The 25355-nt window shown below is 41.7% G+C and overlaps 1 protein-coding gene and 1 pseudogene across 1 annotated transcript; one reads left to right on the plus strand and one right to left on the minus strand.

Annotated features, from left to right (window-relative positions):
- The first annotated feature begins 17233 nt into the window (after positions 1 to 17233).
- Positions 17234 to 18457, plus strand: LOC103127896 (transcription and mRNA export factor ENY2-like; annotated as a pseudogene).
- Positions 18458 to 21469: 3012 nt separating this feature from the next.
- LOC103127897 (vomeronasal type-1 receptor 4-like) lies at positions 21470 to 22462 on the minus strand. The gene has a single exon (XM_007538787.2). The coding sequence runs from the start codon at positions 22460 to 22462 to the stop codon at positions 21470 to 21472; it is 993 nt and encodes a 330-aa protein (XP_007538849.1).
- Between the last annotated feature and the right edge of the window lie 2893 nt (positions 22463 to 25355).

Genomic DNA, 25355 nt, shown 5'->3' on the forward strand with positions numbered 1-25355 from the left:
AGAATGGGAGAAGATCTTCACATGCCATACACCAGACAAGAAACTAATCACCAAAATATACAAAAGAGCTCAGCAAACTTAGCACCAAAAAAGCAAATGACCCCATACAAAAATGGGCAGAGGATATGAACAAAACATTCACTTCAGAGGAGATCCAAAAAGCTAACAAACATATGAAAAACAGCTCCAGGTCGCTGATTGTCAGAGAAATGCAAATAAAGACAACATTGAGATACCACCTCACTCCTGAGAGAATGGAATACATCAAAAGGGACAGCAGCAACAAATGTTGGAGAGGCTGTGGGGACAGAGGAACCCTTCTGCACTGCTGGTGGGAATTTAAATTGGTCCAGCCTCTCTGGAGAGCAGTCTGGAGAACTCTCACAAGGCTAGACATAGACCTTCCATATGACCCAGTAATTCCTCTCCTGAGGATATACCCCAAGGATTCCATAATGCCCAATCAAAAAGATATGTGTATACCTATGTTCATAGCAGCACAATTCATAATAGCTAAAACCTGGAAGCAATCCAGGTGCTCAACAGCAGATGAGTGGCTGAGAAAGCTGTGGTACATATACACAATGGAATACTATGCAGCTATTAAGAACAATGAACCCACCTTATCTGACCCATCTTGGACAGAGCTAGTAGGAATTATGTTAAGTCAGCTAAGCCAGAAAGATAAAGATGAGTATGGGATGTCCCCACTCATCAACAGAAGTTGAGAAAGAAGAACAGAAAGGGAAACTAAAAGCAGGATCTGATTAAATCTAGAGCAGGGCACCAAAATAAAAATCCTGTGGTAAAGGGGAGGGTGGCCATTGGGCTTCCCGGAACGGCGGGGGGTGGGAGTGGGGGTGGGGGTGGGGGTGGTTGGTTGAGATGGGACACAGTTTTTTGGTGGTGGGAATGGTGTTTATGTACACTCCTATTAAATTGTAGACATATAAACCACTATTTAATTAATATGAGAGGGGAAAAATTGATGATATGTCTAGAACTTCTTAAAACACAGACTGAGTCTTTTTAATACATAGGCTATCTTTGATATGTTGACTCTCTCAAAAGCCTAGACCAGGGAGAACAGAAGCAACTGGTAGCACAGCTATATACAAGATGCTGGGCATTATACCCAAACCCTAACAAAGGGACTCTTCAAAGTTAACCCAACCAACAAATTATGTGATGATAACAATAACTATTCATTGTCTTCTTGAACCCTAAGACTGCAGGAACCTCACATTTCCACTATAAAGCCTATACTTCCCCCAGTCCTGGAACCTTAGGGTGGGGCCCACATGCCTGCATGTTTCTCTCAATCCAAATCAAATAATATTGCATCCGCGGATTGCAACCCAATCAACTAGTGCCACTCCAGCATGCTTCAGCTCAGACTGTGTCCAGAGACTTCAGGTATGGAATGACAACCCTGCAGCTTCATCACTCAGGTGAGACCTTTCCTTTCATAGTATTCTCTAATTCCATTCCAGGTGTTCCACTCCCCAATAAAGTCCCCAAACCTAGATATAGTCCAGGTCCCCTGAGATAGAGCATATGTTCACACATGCCCATAAGCTAGGGAAAAATATATACCTGAAAGCTGAAGTACACAAGAGCCTGCAGGGAATACCCCCAACACTTCATCTGCACTTTTCCAGTCTTTAGGTCCATGGTCGTTCAACAATTTGTTTGGCTTTGTATGTTAACTCTCTTTTCAGCCACCAGGTTCTGGATGCCAGCATGATGCCGACCAGACATCCCTGGATAGACGACCCCACCAATGTGTACTGGAGCTCCACTTCCCCAGAGCCCCACTCTACTATGGAAAGAGAGAAGCAGACTGGGAGTATGGATCGACCAGTCAACGTCCATGTTCAGCAGGGAAGCAATTGCAGAAGCCAGACCTTCCACCTTCTGCAACCCACACGACCCTGGGTCCATACTCCCAGAGGGATAGAGAATGGGAAAGCTATCAGGGGAGGGGATGGGATATGGAGATCGGGTGGTGGGAATTGTGTGGAACTACCCCTCTTATCCTATGGTTTTGTTAATGTCTCCTTTCTTAAATAAAAAACAACAACTCTAAAATCTAAAAAAAAAATTAGAATATATACGTAAAGACTACTATAATCCCAGCATTTGTTTTAATGATTAAGATTTGTTTAATTAAATGATTTTTTTGTCTAATGTTTTCTGAGGAGTAAAAATATAAGAAGCACGTGATTTACTGGTTGGGCTTTGCTTAAATAAAACAAAACTTATTTTAAATGTAAAATAAAGTAAAATAAAAGCAAAAAAAATAAAATAACACTACATATGGGTTAAATGTTGAGACATGTATTTTGTAGAGGCTTGAAATTGTTTACCGTAGATAAAAGTTCTTTTTGTAAAGCAACATTTCTCCAATGAAATAAGAAAACCACCAACTTCCAGGTAACATAGCAACCACCTTGTGGAAGCAGCTTAAACACGTGAACTAAATCAAAGTAATGGTGGAGGAACTGGCAAGTGTGGTCCATACATACAAGGGGACATTGTTCAGCCTTAGAAAGGAAGAAAGAGATGCCATGCCCTGCACCATGGATGAGGCTGGAGGACATTAGGAGTGAACTAGGCACTCACAGAAACCAAAGGCTGAGTGATTCCACTTTGTAAGATGTACTTATAGTAGTTACACTTAGTCACCAAATAAGGCTATTCTTCTAGCGTTTGCCAAATAAGGCTATTAAAAACAAAAAAACTCTGAGAGGAGCACCTGGACTGAATTTGGTGTATTGCATCAAGTTAAAGGACTCTGAGGTCGGTTGGGGGGGCTTTCAGGTCCTGGTGCATGATAGTGGAGGAGGACCAAGGCAGGGAGGCAGAATGTTTTGCAGAAAATTGAGAAATTTTATGTATGTACCAACAACTGTATTTATTGTTGACTGTAAATCATTAATACCCCCAATAAACAATTTTTTCCCTCCAGGGTTATTGCTGGGCTCAGTGCCTGCACCATGAATCCATCCCTCCTGGAGGCCATTTTTCCCCCTTTTGTTGCCCTTGTTGTTGTAGCCTTGTTGTGGTTATTATTATTGCCATTGTTGATGTTGTTCGTTGTTGGATAGGACAGAGAGAAATGGAGAGAGGAGGGGAAGACAGAGAGGGAGAGAGAAAGATAGACACCTGCAGACCTGCTTCACTGCCTGTGAAGTGACTCCCTGCAGGTGGGGAACCGGTCGCTGGAACCGGGATCCTCATGCCGGTCCTTGCGCTTTGCGCCACATGCGCTTAATCCACTGCTCCACCGCCCGACCCCCCCCCCATAAACAATTTTTCAAAAAAATATTAAGATCTAAAATGAATTATGTTGGTATTTACACATGACGTGCAAAAAACAATGCCTTCTTCATTTGTCTAGGGTAGCTCATTGTATTTTAAATTTTGAGAATGCTTACACAGGGGATAGGAGCACAGATCAATGAGAATGTATGAACTGAACTCACCCTCTATATGAATTTCCAATCAACACCACAGCACATCAGACCCACAGAGACCCCTTAAGTGAACAACCAAGAATAAAAAAGACGCTTACCTCTCCTCAGCCTGCAGGTCTGGAAACTGACACTTCCAAGCTCCATATCTGTAAAATCGTGGAAAGTGGTTTACAGGACATGAGCCAGTCTGGGAGCAGAGATTTTAACCCCGCTTAAGCATCTGTAGTGACAACAGATGATGCACAGCACGGGAACCCACCTAGCAGAACCCCAGGACATGGACACTGGCAACAAAAATAAACTTGGGAACGGACACTTGCACAAAGAACAGGACCTCCAGCAGTGGGAAATGGAGCTTCCAGCCGACTGACCTCCACACCTGAAAACAATGAGGCAGTTTATATGGGGGAGCATGGAAAGGACTTGCCTGACAAGAAACAGAAACCTGAGAACCTTTAAGGGTTAAAAAAAATAAAACAAACTATCATGATGAGGTAGATTTGAGATATGGGGTATCCTGACCTCCATGTTGTGTAACAGTTATTTCTGTTGTTTTTAAAGTAGCTTTCTTTTAAAAAATATTTTATGTATTTGTTATTGGATAGAGACAAAGAGAAATTGAGAGGGGAGGAGGGCATAGAGAGGAAAATAGACAAAGAGACACCTATAGCCAATGCTAGTGGGGAACAGAGGCTTGACCTAGATCCTTGAGCACTGGACTATGAGTCTTAATAAGGTGTGCCACCATCTGGCTCCCCAACAGTTGTTTCTACTTTTAAATGAAATGCTCTTCCTTATACACATGAGATTAAGGAGTTACTATGGGGCAGGTGGACCCAGAACTGCCTAATATTTTAGGCTCTTTTTCATTCACAAGTCTCCTTGTTTACTCCTCCTGGAAGGTCTACTGCTGTGACATTTGAGATCACAAAGTCCTTTGACATGCTGGAATTTTCTAAAAAGGGAATAATAGAGCTTTCACTGTTTGTATTTGACATTTTCATTATCTCTGCTGCTTGTGGATATATTGTTGCATGTTGTGGATCATTTGTTGGTATTGCTGTGTAGACTTCCATTTCATGATTGTCAAGCAACTAATGTAAGTATTCCACTGGCACCAAGAAACAATATTAATTTCCTCAATCATTATTCACTCTTTCTGTATTTCTTTACACAGATGTTCTTCATTGCAGTGTAAATGTCTTGACATTTTCATGTTATAAATAATGTCTCTCTGTGTGTTTAGGGATTATTTTTCTATCCTGAGGTCTGGGAGTTGCTCTCCTTATTATCCTATGAACACCTTAATCTGAAATATTAGATTTGCTAACCTTTCAAAATTTACTTCTTCCACATGAGGGTAACTATATATTTTCACACAGTAACAAAGTTCTATTTATTCTGAAAATGTGATTTGATTCTTTTAATTTTTCTCTCAGCTATGTTAGCATCTCTTCCCGAGACAGGCTGGGAGTATGGATCGATCTGTCAATGCCCATGTTCAGCAGGGAAGCAATTACGGAAGTCAGACCTTCTACCTTCTGCATCCCACAATGACACTGGGTCCATACTCCCAGAGGGATAAAGAATAGGAAAGCTATCAGGGGAGGGGATGGGATACGGAGTTCTGGTGGTGAGAATTGCATGGAGTTGTACCCCTCTTATCCTATGGTTTTAGTCAGTGTTTCCTTTTCATAAATAAAAATAAAAATGAAAAAAATCTCTCCCCTGGACTCTTTGCCATAGATTCTCCTGACATACCTATCCACTTTCTCCTTCAGTTTTTTAAAATATTTATTTTGATTTTTATCTATTATTGGATAGAGACAGAGATACTGAGAGGGGAGGGGAAGATAAAAAAAAAGAGAGACAGAGAAACACCTGCAGCCCTGGTTCACCACTTGTGAAGATTTCCTCCTGTGGGTGGCCACCAGAGACTTAAACCTGGGTCCTTGTGCTCTATAGTGTATGCACTTAACCAGGTGCACCACTGCTTGGCCTCTGCTTCAGTTTTAAACAATGCTATATATCATTCTCCTATATGCTCATTTTCTTTGCCATTTACAAAATTTCTTTGTTCTAATGATCCATGTTCAAAAGAATTCCTTAAAAAGCAACTTTAAGAGGCACTTCAGAGTAAAGGTTATGGAGCTAAAAGTAATTACAAAACCTATGGAAAAATTGGATTTTTAAATTCCTAACAAGTGGTCAAGGCTTGTGTTTGGGATTAACTGTCACCTGTGAATCTATCCCTATTTTTTCTTTTCTAATCATATTGGAGGTTTAATGACTTACAGTACAGTTGGTGACACACAGGTGCAATTTCTCATTTCTCCATGATAGGTATCTGCAGAGCACTATCACCCCCAAAGTAGGTCCTTTTCCACCATCATTAAAATGCATAAAACTCCTGTTAAACTCATGAGGCTGAGCTCACAGCAACTTTAAAAAAATTATTTATAAAAAGGAGACATTGACAAAACCATAGGATAAGAAGGGTACAACTCCACACAATTCCCACCACCAGAACTCCGTATCCCATCCCCTCCCCTGATAGTTTTCCTATTCTTTATCCCTCTGGGAGTATGGACCCAAGGTCATTGTGGGATGCAGAAGGTGGAAGGTCTGGCTTCTGCGATTGTTTCCCCGCTGAACATGGGCGTTGACAGGTCGATCCATACACCCAGTCTGCCTCTCTCTTTCCCTAGTGGAGCGGGGTTCTGGAGAATTGGCACTCCAGGACACATTGGTGAGGTTGTCTGTCCAGGGATGTCTGGTTGGCATCATGCTAACATCTGGAACCTGGCGATTGAAAAGAGAATTAATATATAAAACCAAACAAATTGTTGGCTAATCATGAACCTATAGGCTGTAATAGTGCAGATGAAGAGCTGGGGGGGGGGTCTCTGTTTTATAGATAGCTAGTAGGCATATTTTAATTATATTCCAAAGGGCCTGTGGCTATACTAGTTTGTTTATTTCCCTGAGCCTAAAATCTGATATGCAGATGGATCCAAGTTATTGTCTGGGGAGATGATGTCATAGCTGGAAAAAGGACCAAAAAGCTGGATCAGGGAAGAGAGTAGCTCCCAAATATGGGAAAGTTGTATAAATATTGTTGACTGTAAACCCCATCGATTTGATATTGGGACATCTTGGAATGTTTCTACTCATGACCACAGAATGTGAGCTCACATCTATAGGGATGCAGAGGTCACATAGGTTTCCAAGCTAAATATGGCCCCAGATCACATCAATTGTATGCTTTTATAGGACTTGTGTTGATCCTATATATTACTTAGGAAATAAAACTGCTATATAATTTTATATTCCAAGCTTAGGAGCCTATAAATATTATTATTTATTTTTAATTTTCTTGTTTTCTTTATTTATTAGATAGAGATGGCCAGAAGTTGAGAGGAAGGGGGAAACACAGAGGGAAAGAGACAGAGAGCACCTGCAGCACTGCTTTACCACTTGTAAAGCTTTCCCTCTTCAGGAGGGGACTGGGGGCTTGAACCCAGGTTCTTGAGCATTGCAACATGTGTGCTCAACCATCTGGCCTCTAAATATTATTATTTAACCACTGAGTAGGTATTTTGACTGCAACATTTTTTCTCTTTTTAAATTTTTATTCTAAACATATTATTTCTGCCTACTTTTTCTATATGTTTTATTACCTGTATATTGGTGTATATTTTATTGGGGAAATGTTGCTTTCCAAAACAGTTTTTGTCTACAGTGTACAATTTCAAACCTTTTTGGAATACATGTCTGTATATCTATTCCATATTTGGTGTCATTATATTTTTATTTATATGTTCTCTCTTTTATCCTTTTGTTAAGGAAATGAATAATTGTACCCACATCTCATACTTAGTGTTATTTTAAAAGTAATAATTGTTACATATGAAGACTAGAACTATTTCCTCTGAATTTTATGTTATTTGCTTGAGGATATACATTCAGTTCTTGATACAACTTGGCTAGTTTCTATACATTTCACTTTGCAAGATTTAACCTCATTCACATGCAGTGTGCTGGAGAGCCTAGTCTTTCCTTAGTCTTTTTTCTGTGACCATCTCTGACTTTTGGCATTAGACAAAAAAAAAAAAAAAAAAAAAAGGGAGTCGGGCTGTAGCACAGCGGGTTAAGCGCAGGTGGCGCTAAGCACAAGGACCCGCATAAGGATCCTGGTTCAAGCCCTGGCTCCCCACCTGCAGGTGTGTCGCTTCAGGTGAAACAGATCTGAAGGTGTCTATCTTTCTCTCCCTCTCTCTGTCTTCCCCCTCCCCTCTCCATTTCTCTCTGTCCCATCCAACAACAATGACAACAATAATAACTACAACAAAAAAACAACAAGGGCAACAAAAGGGAATAAATAAATAAAAATAAATATTTAAAAAAAGCAACTAACGAAGACAATAGTCTCTTCTGAGAAAAGTTAAAGGAAACTTAATTATTTTTTAATTAGCAATAAGCAAAATGTTCTTCAAAATTCTCAGCTCCCTAAGCCTTCACTGTCATTGTCACTAAAGCTGAAGTGATAATTGCAATTCTGAGGGGAGGTGAGTTCACATATAACAAACCCGTAACTCAGGGTCTGGCAGCCTACATGCACATGCACCTGATGCCCTGACCTGCTCACCTAGCCCCCGTCCTGGCAGCTGGAAGGAGAGCGCTGATGGTTCTTTGTGTCTGTCTCTGAGGAAGAGTCTGCAAGGAAAACTAGTCTGAGTAAGTGTCTTGTCTGGAGTAGAGACAGAGTTAGTAGCAAAACCAGAGCAGTAGGAGGAATGCTTGCTTAGTGATGAGCTGAGCTGCTGTAGCGTCTGGGTCTGCATGCCCCGCCATGATTCAAGAAGAAGGTGCTTAGTAACAGTTCTTCTTCTTCTAGCGTTTGCCCTTCTTCCGTAGCCAGTCAACAGCGTCAGGTTGAGCCAGATATAAAGTTTCGAGACCTCCTCTGAATCTGTAGAGGTGGCAGTCGTTGACTATGTGGGTCATAGTCTGTCTGGAGCCGCAGGGGCAGTTCGGGTCGTCTCTGGCTCCCCAGTGATGGAACATAGCAGCGCACTGGCCATGGCCTGTTCAATACCGATTGAGGAGGGCCCAATCATAACGTGCTAGTTCAAAGCCGGGTTGACGCTTGCAGGGGTCTGTGATGAGGTGTTTGTTTTTTACCTCAGCTGACTGCCAACTCTGTTTCCAAGAGTCTGGAACAGAGAAGTTCAGTGTAGGCATAGGGGACAAGATTGGATGACGAGACGTCAAGCGTTGGACAGGGTGGGTGAAGATATCCGCGTATATTGGCAGGTCCGGTCGAGTGTAGACGTGGGAAATGAACTTAGATGATGCCGCATCCCGACGAATATCTGGCAGGGCGATGTTGCTAAGAACTGGCAGCCATGGAACCGGAGTGGAACGGATGGTTCCAGAAATTATCCTCATGGAGGAATATAATTTGGAATCGACCAAGTGGACATGGGGGCTACGGAACCATACTGGGGCACAGTATTCTGCAGTGGAATAGCATAATGCCAGAGATGATGATCATAGTGTGGAAGCGCTCATGCCCCATGAGGAGCTGGCCAGTCTTGCAATGATGTTATTCCTTGTGCCCACCTTTGCTGCAGTTTTTATGAGATATTTGTGAAATGACAGGGTGCGATCGAGAGTAACACCAAGATAGACTGGCTGGGCTTCATGCCGGATTCTCGTATCGCCAAGCTGCACATTAAGCTCACGCGAGGCCAAGGCATGGTGTAGATGGAAAACAGATGATACCATTTTTGCAGTGCTAGGGATTAGTCGCCATTTTTTACAGTAATCAGATATCAGAGACATGTCTTTTGTGAGTGTTTCCTCGAGGATGTCAAACTTGGATGCCTGAGTTGCACAGCAGATGTCATTGGTGTAGATGAACTTCCTTGAAGAAGTTTCTGGGAGGTCATTGATGTAAATATTAAATAGCGTAGGAGCCAGAACAGAGCCCTGGGGGAGGCCACTTGAGACAAGTCTCCATCTGCTAGACTTGTCACCCAGATGCACCCGGAATCTTCTGTTTTGGAGAAGAAACGATATAGTGTTGGCCACCCATGGAGGCAGGCATCTTGAGATCTTGACTAGGAGACCACGGTGCCAGACCATGTCATAGGCTGCTGTGAGATCAACAAAGACAGCACCCGTCTTTAAATTCTTCTGGAATCCATTTTCAATGTAAGTTGAGAGGGCCAGGACTTGTTCGCAGGTAGATCTTCCTGGGCGGAAACCAGCTTGGGCGGGTGATAGGAATTTCTCTGTACGAGGAGAAATACGTGACAGAAGCAGCCTTTCAAGGAGTTTGTAACACACGGAGAGGAGAGAAATTGGTCTATAGCTGGCGGCCAGTGTTGGGTCTTTCTTTGGTTTCAAAACTGCTATTATCTTCGCATGATGCCAAATTTTGGGCATAGATTCGGATTCCAAGACGTGGGACAGGAATGTAGTGAGCCACTTCTTTGCCACGGGGCCCAAGTTAAGAATGAGTTCTGGGGTAATGTTATCATAGCCAGCAGCCGTTCCCGGTTTAACCCTCTTCAAAGCGTCTTCCAGTTCAGACAGTGTAAAGGGAGAGAGTTTTGGAGATGGACAAGATAAACGGAAGTGGGATGACCACTCATGGGAAATTTCTCTTTTCCAGACTGGGTCGATCTTAGCACGTCCAACTTGAGTTAGGTGACTGGCCACTGAGTTTGGAGATACAGGAGGATGGGAGACGGGAGAGGGTTGGCTACCGGCACCCAGACTATGAAGAAGCTTCCAGGCCTTCCTACTTGAGTGGGTGAAGTTCAGACTTTCCGTGAGTTGTTGCCAGAGGGCTTGGCGTGCTGCATCCAGGGAGGCATGAGATGGTCAGCCACATCTGGGTCGCCCGACTCATCATACTGCTTTAGCAGTTGCTCGCATTCAGCATCAAGACAAGGTGTATAGTTAGCACGTCTCCCACGAGGAATAGCTTGGGAAGCCGCTTTGAAGATGGCTTGGCGGAAGTGCCTGTAGGAATCTTCAGAGGGGATAGAGTTAATTGGAATTGCAGGAATAGATTTGTTGGTAAGATCACTGAACAGACGCCAGTTTGCTTTCCGAAAGTTCCATCTTAGTTTCTCCGAGCACAGAATCAGTGGGAGCTGGAGACCAATGTGGATGATAGCTGGGTGGTGATGACTGTGTGGGAAGATCTTTAGAACTTGTCTTGTAGCGGGAAAGGCTTGGCCGTTGACTGTGCTAATCCAGCACAGGTCGGGTGACGAGTCTTTATTCCATCTAGCACTGTGAAAAGAGCCTGGCTGTTTGGGATCGTATAATAGGGAGAGGTCATTTGCTGAAGCCCAGTCGGCTAAGATAGAGCTGTCAGCACGAGTGGAGGAATATCCCCAGTCTTGGTGATGACTATTGAAGTCTCCAACGTAAATGGCTGGGTGATTCGGGCTAGGCAGGACCTCATTATCCCATGAGGCACTGGGAGGCTTATATACGTTGACGAGCTGAATAGTTCCAATAGTAATGGAGTCGTAGAAGGTTGAAGAGGCCGTATGGTAAACGTCTGCAAGATACGATTTAGCGTAGATGGCTCGGCTGTGTTTAGGATGGAGATTATAGCATATTAAATCGAATCTACTGATGGTGAATCAAGCACCTTCATCGACTGCTATATGTGTTTCTTGTAGGCAAATAACATCTTCCTGATGCTGTATCGCCAATTGACCAATAAGAACACGTTTGGCAAAGGACAGCCCCTCAACATTAAGTTGGAGGACTCGAAGAGCAGGGCCAACAGCTTGAAAGCTGTCAGGAGCTGCTTGTTGCTGGCTTTGAAAGTGACTGGGATCCATGTGGATTCAGTCGGCTAGGAAGGATCGTCAGTTTCCCCAATGAATGGGTACTCACGGGATGCACCACGGGAAGGTCGATCCAATGCATCCCCTTAGTGACAGTGAGACTGATTATCAACTGTTTTAAAACTGTAGTTGCCAAATATATCTAGTGCTGACTTTACAATACAGGGAGCATGCATTAATTAACATTTTTGTGGCAAGTGCACACATAATATCTCCATGTTATAATAAAGTATGGAGCAAACTGTAAAGTATGACTTCAGCCTTTGTGTACAACTTTTTAATCATTGATAAGCTTCTGTGATTACAATGTTTTTATTGAGCTTGGGGCATATGAGGTAGTAAATAGTAATCATGTCTCCATGAATAAGTCTGAGTCATGAAGATCATGGAGAAATTGTTTTCTCTCCTCAACTCAGAGAAGCAGCACTGAAGACAGAGGTAACTTTCTCAGAGTGGGGTCCATACAGGAGGAGTCAGGGACACATGTTTGTCCTATTTTATGGCACAGCGGACAGGGCACTTGAGATCTATCTCCCTAACTAATTACGTTAAAGGCAAGCATTTAGGTTGGAGCCATTTCTCATGATTTTAAGTCCTTTTTGTTGGGCTCGCTTCGTGGGCGGAGACAGACGACCAGGGACTCATGGCTGAGCTGTACGCAGTATCTCTTTATTCATGTGGAACGCAGCACAACCTAAGCCAAGCTAAACTAAACTAAAACTAGTATACTTGCCAAGTATGGTGTAAACAGGATGTGATATAGAGAGGGTGGAGAGAAAAGTGACTGGTGAAAATCAGGGTGTGATAAGGAGAGGGGGCGGAGCAGGCGAGAATTCTACCACTGAATCACCAATGCCCTGGAGGGAGGGTGGTGCTTAGTTAACAATGGTTATGTAAATAGAATACAGTGTTAAGCAGGGGGGATTAAACTAAATGAAACAGACGGGATTTTTAGAAGCAGAATTAGAAGCATACCAACACTTTTGTTTGTACACACAGAGATGACAGGTTGGCACCATCTCCCTTTGAGAGTCTCACCATGAGCTGGGGCAGCTCCTGGTGGGCACAACATCAAGTACGAGCTACCAAGGACATAGGTCTCCCCATGCCCAATGCTGGAGCCTCTACAAACTGGTATTTACAATTGTTTTTAGTGTATGACTGTCAGTTGCAGAAGCAAAAACATAACAACAGATCAAAGATCTGGAGGGAGTGCTTTGTTGGCTTCTTGACAAAATTACAGACTCTTTCCATGTTGTGCCATGACAGGCTCATAACTGGGAATTCATGATTGGATTTTCAGTGTCATCCTGTGTACGCACAGCTGCAGGGGCACACACACACACACACACACACACACACACACACACACACACACACTCTCTTGCTCTCCATTTTTTAAAGTAACCTTTGCGATATATCTTTTAAAAAAATATTTATTTCCTTTTCGTTGTTGGATAGGACAGAGAGAAATGGAGAGAGGAGAAGACAGAGAGGGAGAGAGAAAGACAGACACCTGCAAACCTCCTTCACCGTCTGTGAAGCGACTCCCTTGCAGATGGGGAGCTGGGGGGCTCCAACCAGGATCCTCACGCCGGTCCTTGTTCTTTGCACTTAACCCACTGCCCGACTGCCTGTGATGTATCTTCTATATAAATCACGTATACAGGTCATACATTCATAGCTAGTAGCCTTTCATAGAGAACACAGCTCTGTACAACCCATTTAGCAAGATTGTAGTCCCTAGATTCCTCCTGAGTTCTAAGTCACTACCACCAAGGTAGAAGTGATTTTGTGCATATTTATAGGAGTAGAACAGTTGATTAGAGGTTCAAAACTGTGTCAACATTGAGGAAACACATCCCTCTGTTTGGATTGTATTTTACAGAGTTGATTTATGCACCATGAATACTTCCTGTGGTCATTCTTCCCCAGTGCACATGATACTCTGAATTACCTGTTTTATTGTGAAACCCCATCATTCACTAGCATTGTTGTATAAAATGTCATCATGTGACACATATGGATTTATAATTCAGTTAATTCCTGTATGCAGTTTTGATTTGCAGGCTTTAGTGAGTAGAGTAATACTGATACATTGTAAATGGGGAATCCTGAACAAAAGTCACAACACTCCAGGGGTGTAGGAAAACATTTTTCTGGTGCTGACTCAGAATTAGCTCACAACACAAGTTCTGGTCTCAAATTCTGAAGGAGTTTCTCTTTTATACCATAACAGTACATAAAGAAAGATGGGGTAATGATTAAATTTTTTTGGGTGTGTGTAGTCCCAGAGAGAGAGGATGTGTAAGCCATGGGGTTTTGGGGGGAGGAGTAAAAAGTTAACTTTCAGGGCCAGGCACCCAGTTAAGTGCTCACATCACAGTACACAAGCCCACAGGCTCAAGCCCCTGGTCACCACCTGTAAGAGGAAAACTTCATGAGTGGTAAAGCAGGGCTGCAGGTGTTTCTCTGTCTCTCTCCCTCTCTATCTCCTCATCCTCTCTTGACTTCTCTGTCTCTATCCAATAATAAACAAATAAAAATGTATTGTACCAAAGTAAAAGACTCTGGGGTGGGGGGGATGGTTCATGTTCTGGAACATGATGGCAGAGGAGTAGCTACTGGGCATTAAATTATTATGTGGAAAACTGAGAAATGTTATACATGTACAAACTATTGTTATTTTAATGTTGACTATAAATCATTATTTTAATGTTGACTATAAATCATTATTTTAATGTTGACTATAAATCATTTCTCCAATAAATAAATTAAAAATAAGTAAATAAATAAAAAGTATATATATATATATTCATAGGAGTGAAATTGTTGGGACATTGGAAATATTCGGTTGCTAAATCATATAGTTTTAAGAAATGGATATACCAATTTAACCACCCAAGTTGTGTTAGACAATCATGGATTTTCCACATCCTTGTAAGAAGCTGGCATTTTATGCTTCTTATTTTACCTTTCTAGTTGATGTAGGATGATATTTTCCTAATGAGATAAATAAACGTTGCACTGATTATTTGTGTTGTAAACATCTTTACTGAAGATTCCAAGAAGAGGTTAATCAATTCTCCCTGTCCTGTGGCTTTTATTCATGTCAGACACAAAGTTCTTTCTTCCTCTTCTCTCTTCTTTTTAAATTTATCTTTATTTTTATTTTTAATATTTATTTATTCCATTTAGTTGCCCTTGTTTTATTGTTGTAGTTAATATTGATGTAGTCATTGCTGTAGTTATTATAGATGGATAGGACAGAGAGAAATGGAGAGAGAAGGGGAAGAAAGAGAAGGGAAGGGAAACATAGACACCTGCAGACCTGCTTCACTGCTTGTGAAGCGACTCCCCTGCCTGTGGGAAGCCTGGGACTCCAACTGGGATCCTTACACGGGGCTCCAACCAGGATCCTTACACGGGTCCTTGCATGCTTTGCACCACGTGCGCTTAACCTGTTGCGGGGCTGCACGACAGCCCGGCTCCCTCTTCCTCTTCTCTCTTACACTCATTCATCACTCTCCCTTCTTTCCGTCTATTCTCCCTCCATCTCAATATCCATCTTTCTCCATTGCCCCTTCTCTCTGTGTGTATATATCTCTTAATAGGAAACAGTATTTAGTGAAACAAAAACTGAGTTTGTCATACAATCATAATGTTAACAATACTGTCTGAGATGTTTATGCAGTTTTCTAGGGATGAAGAAACATTCTCTTCTTTCTCTTTGAAATAATTCACCATTTATCTTTGAATTTAGAGCAGAAGTTTACTTAGTGTTGATGGATCATATGATGTGGGTGACTAATGAAATGTCCCTTCTTCCCAATATGGCTAGCATTCTTTTTTTAAAAAATTTATTTTTTATTTAAGAAAGGATAAATTAACAAACCCATAGGGTAGGAGGGGTACAACTCCACACAATTCCCCCCACCCATTCTCCATATCCCATCCCCTCCCCTGATAGCTTTCCCATTCTCTATCCCTCTGGGAGCATGGACCCAGGGTCGTTGTGGGTTGCAGAAGGTGGAAGGTCTGGCTTCTGTAATTGCTTCCCCGCTGAACATGGGTGTTGACTGGTTGGTCCAAACTCCCAGTCTGCCTCTCTCTTCCCCTAGTAGGGTGGGTCTCTATGGCTAGCATTCTGCTCAGCAACTTTAAGCCCTCAGATCTACTCTGTTGGAAAACACTGTGGTTAAAGAGGTGTTGGGGACATCTAGGTAGCCACATAATTTCTCCTCACCTAAATTTAGGTTGCATATGCTAGGGACATTATTCATTGAAAGATATGCTATTAGAAAGTTTATTGTTTATTTGTTTATTTTGGATAGAGACAGAGAAATTGAAAGGGAAGGGGGAGATATGTAGGAACAGAGAGATATCTGTAGTACTGCTTCACTACTCATGAAGCTTACTCCTTGCAGATGGGGACCAGGGGATCAAAACAGGGTCCTTTTGCACTATAATGTGTGTTTAACCAGGTATGCATAATCTGGCCCTCTGGAGAGTTTATTTTTTATTCATAAAAAGGAAACATTGACTAAACCATAGGATAAGAGGGGTGCAACTTCACACAATTCCCACCACCAGAACTCGGTATCCCATCCCCTCCCCTGATAGCTTTCCTATTTTTAAAAATCACTTATTTATTTTTTATGACAGACTAGTAAAGTAAGTACTGGTTTATGTTGGTGGCATGTATTAAAGTTGAGTGTCTGGTGACTCAGGCATAGAAGTTCAGTGCTCTGATGCTGAGCTACTTCCTGGAAAAGAAACAAGTTTGAATTTGTCCTTATTTTAAACACAGGGCTTTTATTTGAGATTGTTGCCTCACTTTCAGACAGTGCATGGCGGCCACAGGGCTGAGTCTCAGGCTCCTGAGTGTCTCCATGGAGGAAGGAGGATGCAGCTGGGATCTGGAAGCTTGTGCTCAAGAGCTGCAGGTTCCAAAGATAGGAGTTTTCCAGCTCCAGAAGTAGAATTTAGCCATAACTTCTGACTTATGGACACAGGAGAAACTCAAGGAGAATATTCTGAATTGTGCTTCCTATTTTAGAGGGACAAAATGTCTTGCTCCAGGAAAAAAATGTTTAGTATAAACCTTGTAAATAACACGAAGCAAACCTTTATAAAAGATGGTTAGATCTCCTACAGTTAAACACAAATAGAAAAAAATCGTAGATTGAATATGAAGCATACTTCAGTGATTTTTCTCAGAAAACAAGCAAACAGGACACTATTCCAACACTCTTGCCAGTTCAAATTCTACAAAGTACAACATCACATGGGCTCTATATGAAGCCAGAATGTCCTTCATTAGCTCTAGAAATTCTGAAGCTGAAGGCTTAAAAAAAGAAATCAAGATCCAGTCGTGTGAAGGCAGGTTTTGTAGTTTAGATGGCAAATACAGAAGGAGTCAACTAACAGGGTGAAGTCTGTGCAGAGAGAGCCCTTGATGGATGTGGAATCAGTAGAGGTTACTATGCCTTAAACCCTTTTCAAGGTCCTTGGCATTAAAATGCACACCTGCAGCATATGGTTGGGCATGGAATATGGAGATCGGGTGGTGGGAATTGTGTGGAACTGTACCCCTCTTACCCTATGGTTTTGTTAATGTCTCCTTTCTTAAATAAAAAAAAATGCACACCTGCAGGAAGAATGCCAGAGTTACAAGTCACTGCTAGGAGAAAATAAGGCTGCACGTCCCAGAGACACTTGCTCCAAGAAACAAAAAAGGGCAAATACTTTCCAAATAAGCTCACAGTTGAGATGACTGGGCAAGGAGAAAATCTGGAGGATGACCCATCAGCACAAGGGCCATGCAGTGGAAGGAAAGAGGCAGCCCTTGCTGGTAGTGATGGTGGTTAATAGATGAACAACGAATCCTAGATGAAAGCAGCAGTCAACCAAAAGTTGATAGAATCTGTAGAAAGAGAACTCCTTAAAGAGTTGCTGAGGGAGCCAGGAGCTAGCGCAGTGAGGTAAGCGCACATGGCGCAAATCACAAGGATCCCTGTTCAAGTCCCCAGTTGTACACCTGCAGGAAGGTTGCCTCACAAGCAGTGAAGCAGGTCTGCAGGTGTCTATCTTTCTCTCCTCATCTCTGTCTTCCCACCCTCTCTCGATTTCTCTCTGTCCTATACAACAACAATAACAATAATGATGGCAACAAAATTGGAAAAATGGCCTCCAGGGGCAGTGGATTCATAGTGCAGGCACTGAGCCTTAGCAATAAACCTGAAGGCAAATAAATAAATAAATAAATAAATAGTTGCTGAGAGCTCAGTTAATTAAATATGGCTGGAATATGGCTGGAAGAATCAATTGAAACCACATGGTAAAGAGGTAATTAAAGAAAAAGGAAGTATAGGCTATGTCAGTGTTGATAACTTGGTGACTGAATTAACACCAAAAGCCATATTCCTGGTACCTGACAGTGTAAAGAATAATATTCTCCAGAGAATAAATATACTCCTTGCTCAGCCCGCCAGCCTTTACAGTTTGGTTAGATTGTGTTGTTCAGTCATTTTGTTTCTGGAAGTAAAACATTCCCTAAATTAGAAATCAGTTTTCCAAAATAAAACCCTTCTTTGTATGATGGTTTCCATTTCCAGTAGTGATGCACATTGTATTGATTTTTTTCTGTGTTATTCTAAGAAATATCTCAAGAATAAGAAGGAAAAAACAAATTCAAGGATAACTGTGAAAAGTGGGATTATTTCCCTGGACTTCTCTTTCCTGGCTGCTCAAAAAAGTCTGATTTCCAACACTAAAATGTACTAGAAGCCAGTCTCATTATCATTTGAAAGCCCCCTGAATATTATCTATATCAGCATGGTAAATAACTAATAATTTGGAGAATTTGTAATTACTGGTAATACATTTGTCTAAGCCACAAAGTTACCTGAAATAATAAAAAAGTTACCTGAGAAAATAAGGTTTATCCCTTACTAGTAATTGCTCTCCTGACCACCTGGGTAAGATTATAGAATTTTATTATTACACTCTCTTCTCTTTCTTCACACTACATACTGACTATAACTATATCCTCTTTTCAGAATCCCTATTCTGCTCCCAGTTTGCTCCCAGATGTGAGGATCTGATATTGAGGGCCCTCAATTATTTGAAGGGATGGGACTAGTCACCCGTATTAGTGACTCAGAATGCTATGTTTAGCCAGAGGTAGAGCTTTCAAAGTCCTGTTCCCCTAGGACAAAACAGATATTTCTAAAAATTTATAGAACATCTTTAGTTTATATAACCAGATAGATCTCTAGGGATGACTTATGGTGAGTCCTAGTTTTAGAATCACCAGTCCTCCATGGTTTCTGGTATCCATTACTGGAGACTGATGTTATGAACCATAGACAGACATAAGTGTTCATCTTGCCACTGTGGTGTTAATAGCCTGTGTCCTCTCAGCTAAAGGTGTGTATGTGCTACTAACACATTCATATACACATGTCTACAATGTCTTCATCCATGTCTGTATTAAGTGAACACATTTTAATTAAAATTTTTAAACCTAATTTCTAATGTAACTTTATTAATCTGTGTGTTTTTTAAAAGATTTTATTTATTTATGAGGAAGACAGGAGGAGAGAGAAAGAACCAGCATCGCTCTGGCACATGTGCTGCCAGGGATTGAACTCAGGACCTCATGCTTGAGAGTCCAAAGCTTTATCATTGCGCTACCTCCCCGGCCACAATAATGTGTTTTAAGCCATGTCTTGCTTTCCCAGATTTTGTTGTTGTTGCTGTCACTGGGACTACACTACTCCAAGTCAGCTACTTAGATAGAAAGACAGAGACCAGAGGTAGAGACAAAAAGGGCGAGAAAGACACCACGGAACCAAAGCTTCTACTAGTGTGGTGGGGTCTGGCACAGCCTAGGTTGTACCCATGACAAAGTGAGCTGTCTTGCTGGCACTACATTTCCAGATTTAAAACAAAGTTTTTCTTCTAAAACTGAGTTTTGCGCCAACCTCATAATGGTATCTTCTGAGTAAAACTAGAATAGTTGCTATTTTCTCTCTAATGCTGTCAAAATTTTGTTAAGTGCCCTAGGGAAATTTTTTGTAATAGTGCTCATTTTATAGTGATTGGGCTTTTGTTCTAGACAAGTGTGTCTATAATGGCTGTATATGTCTTCTAGTAAAATCATCCTAGAGTATTGGACATATATGTGTGTGTACATATATACATATGTGTGTGTGTGTGTGTGTGTGTGTGTACGTGTGTGTGTTTGACTGGATAATGGGGTAAACAGGAAAAATTGGTGAAATGATCTTGCTTGATTACTTCAATTCATACAAATTACTAAATCAGAAAACTCTGGTTGTTTTTTTTAAATTTTTTATTTATAAAATGGAAACACTGACAAGACCAAAAGATAAGAAAGATGTATTTCCATACAATCCCCACCACCAGCACTCCATATCCAATCCCCTCCCCTGATAGCGTTCCTATTCTTTATCCCTCTGGGAGTATGGACCCAGGGTCTTTATGGGGTGCAGAAGGTGGAAGGTCTGGCTTCTGCAATTGCTTCCCCACTGAACATGGGCATTGGCAGGTCGATCCATGTCCCCAGCCCATCTCTCTCTTTCCTTAGTGGGGCAACGCTCTGGGGGAAGCAGGGCTCCAGGACACATTGGTGGGGTCATCTGGCCAGGGAAGTCAAGTTGGCATCATGGTAGCATATGAAACCTGGTGGCTGAAAACAGAGTTAACATATAAAGTCAAACAAATTGTTGACTAATCATGAACCTAAAGGCTGGAATATTGCAGATGAAGATTTGGGGGGGTCTCTGTTTTGGAAATAGCTAGTAGATCTATTTTAGGTATATTCCAAAGGGCCTGTGACTTTACTAGATTTTGCCTGAGCCTGACATCTGATATACAGGTGGACCCAAGTTACTGTCTGGGGAGACGCTGTCATGGCTGGAAAAAGGGCTAGAAAGCTGCATCAGGGGAGAGAGTAGCTCCCCCAAATGGGAAAAGTGTATAAATATTGTTGACTGTAAATCCCATCGATTTGATCTGGTGCCTAGGTAACCTCTGCCTCCTGCAGGCCCGAGCTCGTATTCTGTGGTCCTGAGTAAGAACATTCCAAGTTGCACCAATTTCAGGACCCATCTTCCTCAGGTGGTAGATAGAGTATGTTATCCAGCCTCCTTTTGGAGGATGGAACATTCTCTATCACTGTTGATCCACACTGAGGATCCTTGCAGTCCCATGGGGGCCCACAGAGGGGTCCATTATGTTGTTCCTGATAGAGATGACCAGTGGCCGTGGAGAGAGGGATCTATTTTAGGTCTAGGCCCATCATGTCTGTATGGGAATCCCAAGACTCCTTGACTAGGGCCCCAGATGATGGGGTGACCTGATAGTGACTAAAGAGTCATCATTAAAGTATGCCAGTTTCTTGCTCTTATTCAGCTTTTGTAGTCCTTACTTTGATAAAGAAAACTCTAGTTCTATCAACACTGGTTTTTGCTTTGTCCGAAAATAAAAATACATGTTACTATGAATGCTCTAAAACTTTTATAAACCTCCCTGAAAATCTGTCTTCTGATCAAAATGGATACTTATTCTAAGACAGTGTATGCCACAAAAATTAACAACTTCCTAATCAATTCATTTTGGCAAGTTATTTAATCTAATGCCTTATATTCAAAGGAGTTCATTGGAAAGGAATTCTAATGGGTATTTCAGAGCTCAATTATGTAACTAAAATAATTACAAAAGCCTATGGAAAAATTAGAGTTTAGGATACTAACAGGAGGTCAAAGTTTTTACATGGTTGATTAAGTAAGCTTTTTGTTGGGGTTCCCACATCCCTAATAATAGAGTTATTCATCCACCCAAATAGCAAATATAATATTATGGGGACTTTCAAATGACAGTGGTGATGGCTTGTAGGATCTGCTTCAGAATGACTCATTTATTATTAAAATTCCATTTATTCAGAGCAGGGGTACATAGCATAATGGTTATGCAGTCAGACTGTCATGCCTGAGGCTACAAAGTCAGGTTCAATATCCAGCACCACCATAAGCTAGAGATGAGCAGTGCTCTGGTGAAAAAGAAAAGGGGGAGGAGAAAATTCTACTGGTTGTTTGAGAACAAAGACTGAATTCTATAATTTACATATTTCTCATATTTTTTTCTACTCTTAATGCAGGTAGATAAATCAGCATAGAGTATAGAGTCACGGCTTAGGAAAATAAAGGGGCTCACAGTGGGAAAACCTAGAGAAACTAATTGAGTGATGTTCACCAGCCATTTCTTTGGATTCTGATAATGAGCCAGATAAATACTAAACATGGAGGAAAGGGTGTGGAAACATACAAAGGTGCTCAGCAGAAGGAGGATGCTTTGTGTGGCTCTGGACTCAGCTGAGGGTCTGGGGGAAAGCTTAGTCCTGTGAATGTGCTGGACCCGGTGTTTGTGCCTGAACAAGATGAAAACCATGGAGCCACTGGACCAGATGATGAGCACAGAAAACAAAACCTCAGGAAATACTATGAATGCTACATATATTAAGCTTAATATTTCCTCATGGTCTGCAGAACAGTATTGCAAATCTGTTTTCTTAACAGAGTCTCTGTTGTTCCATTGACCAGATACATAGGACACATATGTAGGAAAAATCAAATTGACCAAGATGTACAGAATCCAGCAGAGGGAAAGGGAGCAGCCAACATACTTTGGAGCTCTGACTTTCAGATCCTTCCAGCAGGAGTTCATGGGGCTGATCATGATGGTCTGGTAGACACTCAAGAGGCAGGTGGTGCCAATGGACACCCCCCTGGCCACTCTCTCAAAATACAAAATTATTTTGCATCCAAAATCACTGATGACATCCTTCAACCCCAATGCTCCCATTGTCTTGGGAACTGATTTGGAGAGAATGGTCAAGGAGTTGGCGAGTGTCATGTGCATAAGAATCAAGTCTGTGTCCCTCAACCTGCAATTAATATGGTAAAGGGAGAGGTAGTGGTAAAGGAGACAGAAATTTCCCAGGATTCCTGTGAAAGTCTGTGTTAGCAAGAGTGATCCTGTTGACAAATCCCTGAGGAATATTGTGTTGTTTGGCATGTTTTCCTCTACATTATTGTTGATTTCATTCTTCAGATTAAAATGGTTGTTTAAATTTTTCTGACACCAGTAGTTTGGCTCTGAGTCCCTGTGGTATCACCACACTTGCAGAGGCAGGAAAAGATGGAGAAATATCCCAGTGAATGTCATGGAAATTTCAGTCCTGATCTCAACTGGGTGAAGTCACAACAAGGAACTAAAATGAAGAGGAGAGAAGATATATAATTATAAATTATGACCATAGGGGAAAAAAGAAACACCTCAATAACTATTTACATTGCCCAGCCCCTCAATTCTAAATAGTTTTTTGAACTAAATTTAAAGATGAATGAGTAGTTTTGAGGGGAGAAAAAGGAACATTTTTGTGACTTCTGTATGTGGAAATATTCTATAAGCTTCTCAGAATATTCTTCCATATAGATTAAGTGACAGCCTAACGGCCTTCAGATAAAGGGCTGTTTCTCATCACTAGATATGCACAAGGAGACAAAGAGAAGACACATAAGGACCAAAGGGAGGCTGAGAAGATAGGAAGGAGGAAGAAAGAAATGAAGAGCAAGGGCAGAGAGGAGGAAGAAAACTGTTTATACTAAAAGAACTTGTAAAGACCACACAATAAGGGGAAAAAATGAATAAGGCTCACACTGGAATCTACTTCTTTGAAGTCTCCAGTGCAAATAGTCAGTGAAATAGTAATTGCTCTGTCATCAGAATAAAATAAACCACTGCATACTTGGCTGTCACTCATGACTCACTAGGTCCCCAAACTCCAAACTGAGCACATGCAGACTAACAGAATGATGAGTGAGTTCGCTGATATCCCATGATGGCACTGTCTACAATGCTGCTAATGAGAGACAGAGCTTATACAGTACACAGGTGATTAACAGAATCCTGTAGCGTGTGGGAGGAAATGCCCATGTAAAAGGTCCACAGTGCAAAGATCATTTCATTAAAACACAGATCAAGCAAACAGGATCTATTTTCTCAAATGTTGGGATAGCCTCACACCTCTTGACAACATTTTCACTCCTCTAGACACAGGTAAAGGAACTTTGCTCTCAGGGCAGGTGACGTATGGGTGAGCTCAGGAGGGGTTCAGTGACTTGACAGTCTTCTCTTCTGGCTGGAGCCACAGTGCACAGACTTGTGTTATATATGAAATGCCACAAGCTGTGGACTTAGGGCATGTGCATGTGTCTTGTGCATATGTTTTTAAATGAAAAAGGTGCTGCACAAGAATGATTTAAAAGCTATGGAAAAGTATTCCCCTCCACCTGTTCTGTGAGTGTAACTATACTAGGTGGAATTGAAAAGCCACAGATCCCAATCATGAGCCTGTCACAGTACAACATGGCATGAGTCTGCAGTGCCGGGACATCAGCACAGCAGTTCCCTTGGTCTTTGATTTCTCCCTATGTTTTATGTTTTGCTGTTGCACCCGGAATCATCCACATAATGCCAACTGCCAATACCAATATAGAGATTGCAGCCTTGGGAAGCAGAGGAACAGTGTCCCTAGGAACTCACTCTTTCTGTTGTGCTCACCAGGAGCTGTCCCAGTTGGTAGTGATGGTGGACAGGCTCAATGGCAGAGAGATGGTGCAAAGGAACCTTCTGTCAGCTCTGTGTGGACAAAAATAAAATGGGCTTCCTAACCAAGGAAAACTTGCTTCAGATAAATGCTGCCATTAACTTAGTGACTTTTTAAGAAAGTGGATCTCATGTGCTCTGAGGCAAGCAAGGTTTGACTTTGTAAGAGAAAAATAAGGGTTAATGTCTTAGCTAAAGAAAAATGCCACCTGCCCCCCCAAAAAAAAATAAATAAACAGGGATTTGTATGGCTGTAACCAACGTAGCCTTGGTTAGTGGCTTTAGAATCTGCTATTTCGGGAGTCGGGCTGTAGCGCAGCGGGTTAAGCGCAGGTGGCGCAAAGCACAAGGACCAGCATAAGTCTCCCTGTTCGAACCCCGGCTCCCCACCTACAGGGGAGACCCTTCACAGGCAGGTCTGCAGGTGTCTATCTTTCTCTCCTCCTCTCTGTCTTCCCCTCCTCTCTCCATTTCTCTCTTTCCTATCCAACAACGACAACAACAATAATAACTACAACAATAAAACAACAAGGGCAACAAAAGGGAATAAATAAATAAAATAAATATTAAAAAAAAAAAGAATCTGCTATTTCTGCCCCAGAATTTTCAGATAACCCAAACAAGTTGTGCTCTCTGTATACAAGTAAGAAAAAGATAAGCTGTTAAGCTTGTTGCTATGAGATCCTCTGGGAAAGTTGAAAACTGTATAAAAGGTCAAGTACCATTGTGCTCAGGGCCCAGTCTTTTGTGGACATGAGTCTGGCTGGGTCTGCCGGCATAATATACACTGCTTCCTGCATTAAAGTCCCAGTGTGTCCCCTCTCTCTGCCTGGGATTTCTGACAACATGACCACTCAAACATAAGATATGATAGACATGTGGTTCTGACACTTCCCGTCTGAAACCCATTTTTAGAAAGTTACCTTTGTCTTCAGTGCTGCTTCTCTGAGTTGAAGAGAGAAAGCAATCTGTCCATGATCTTCATGACTCAGACTTTTTCATGGAGACCTGATGACTGTCCCCATCCAGTGTATCCTAAGCTCAATAAAGAATTTTAATTTCAGAAACCAATTCAAAGTATTCAAGATGTGTCTGCTCATCATGAAGTCACGTTTATTACTTCGTGTTACTCTTCATTGCCAGCACGGAAGCATTATAGGTACACATGTAACAACAGTGGTATTTGATTCATAATCCCTCTCTAGCAACGTAAACAGTAGATAGATTTGGTAACTTCACTCTTTATATAGATTAAAAGTCAATCTCCTGGTGCATGATGGTGGAAAAGGATCCAAGTTGG

Source organism: Erinaceus europaeus, chromosome 2 (assembly GCF_950295315.1).
Source record: "Erinaceus europaeus chromosome 2, mEriEur2.1, whole genome shotgun sequence".
NCBI lineage: Eukaryota > Metazoa > Chordata > Mammalia > Eulipotyphla > Erinaceidae > Erinaceus > Erinaceus europaeus.

Coding starts and splice junctions, on each gene's coding strand:
- LOC103127897 (XM_007538787.2), bottom strand. CDS start 22,462: ATGCCAAACAACACAATATTCCTCAGGGATTTGTCAACAGGATCACTC.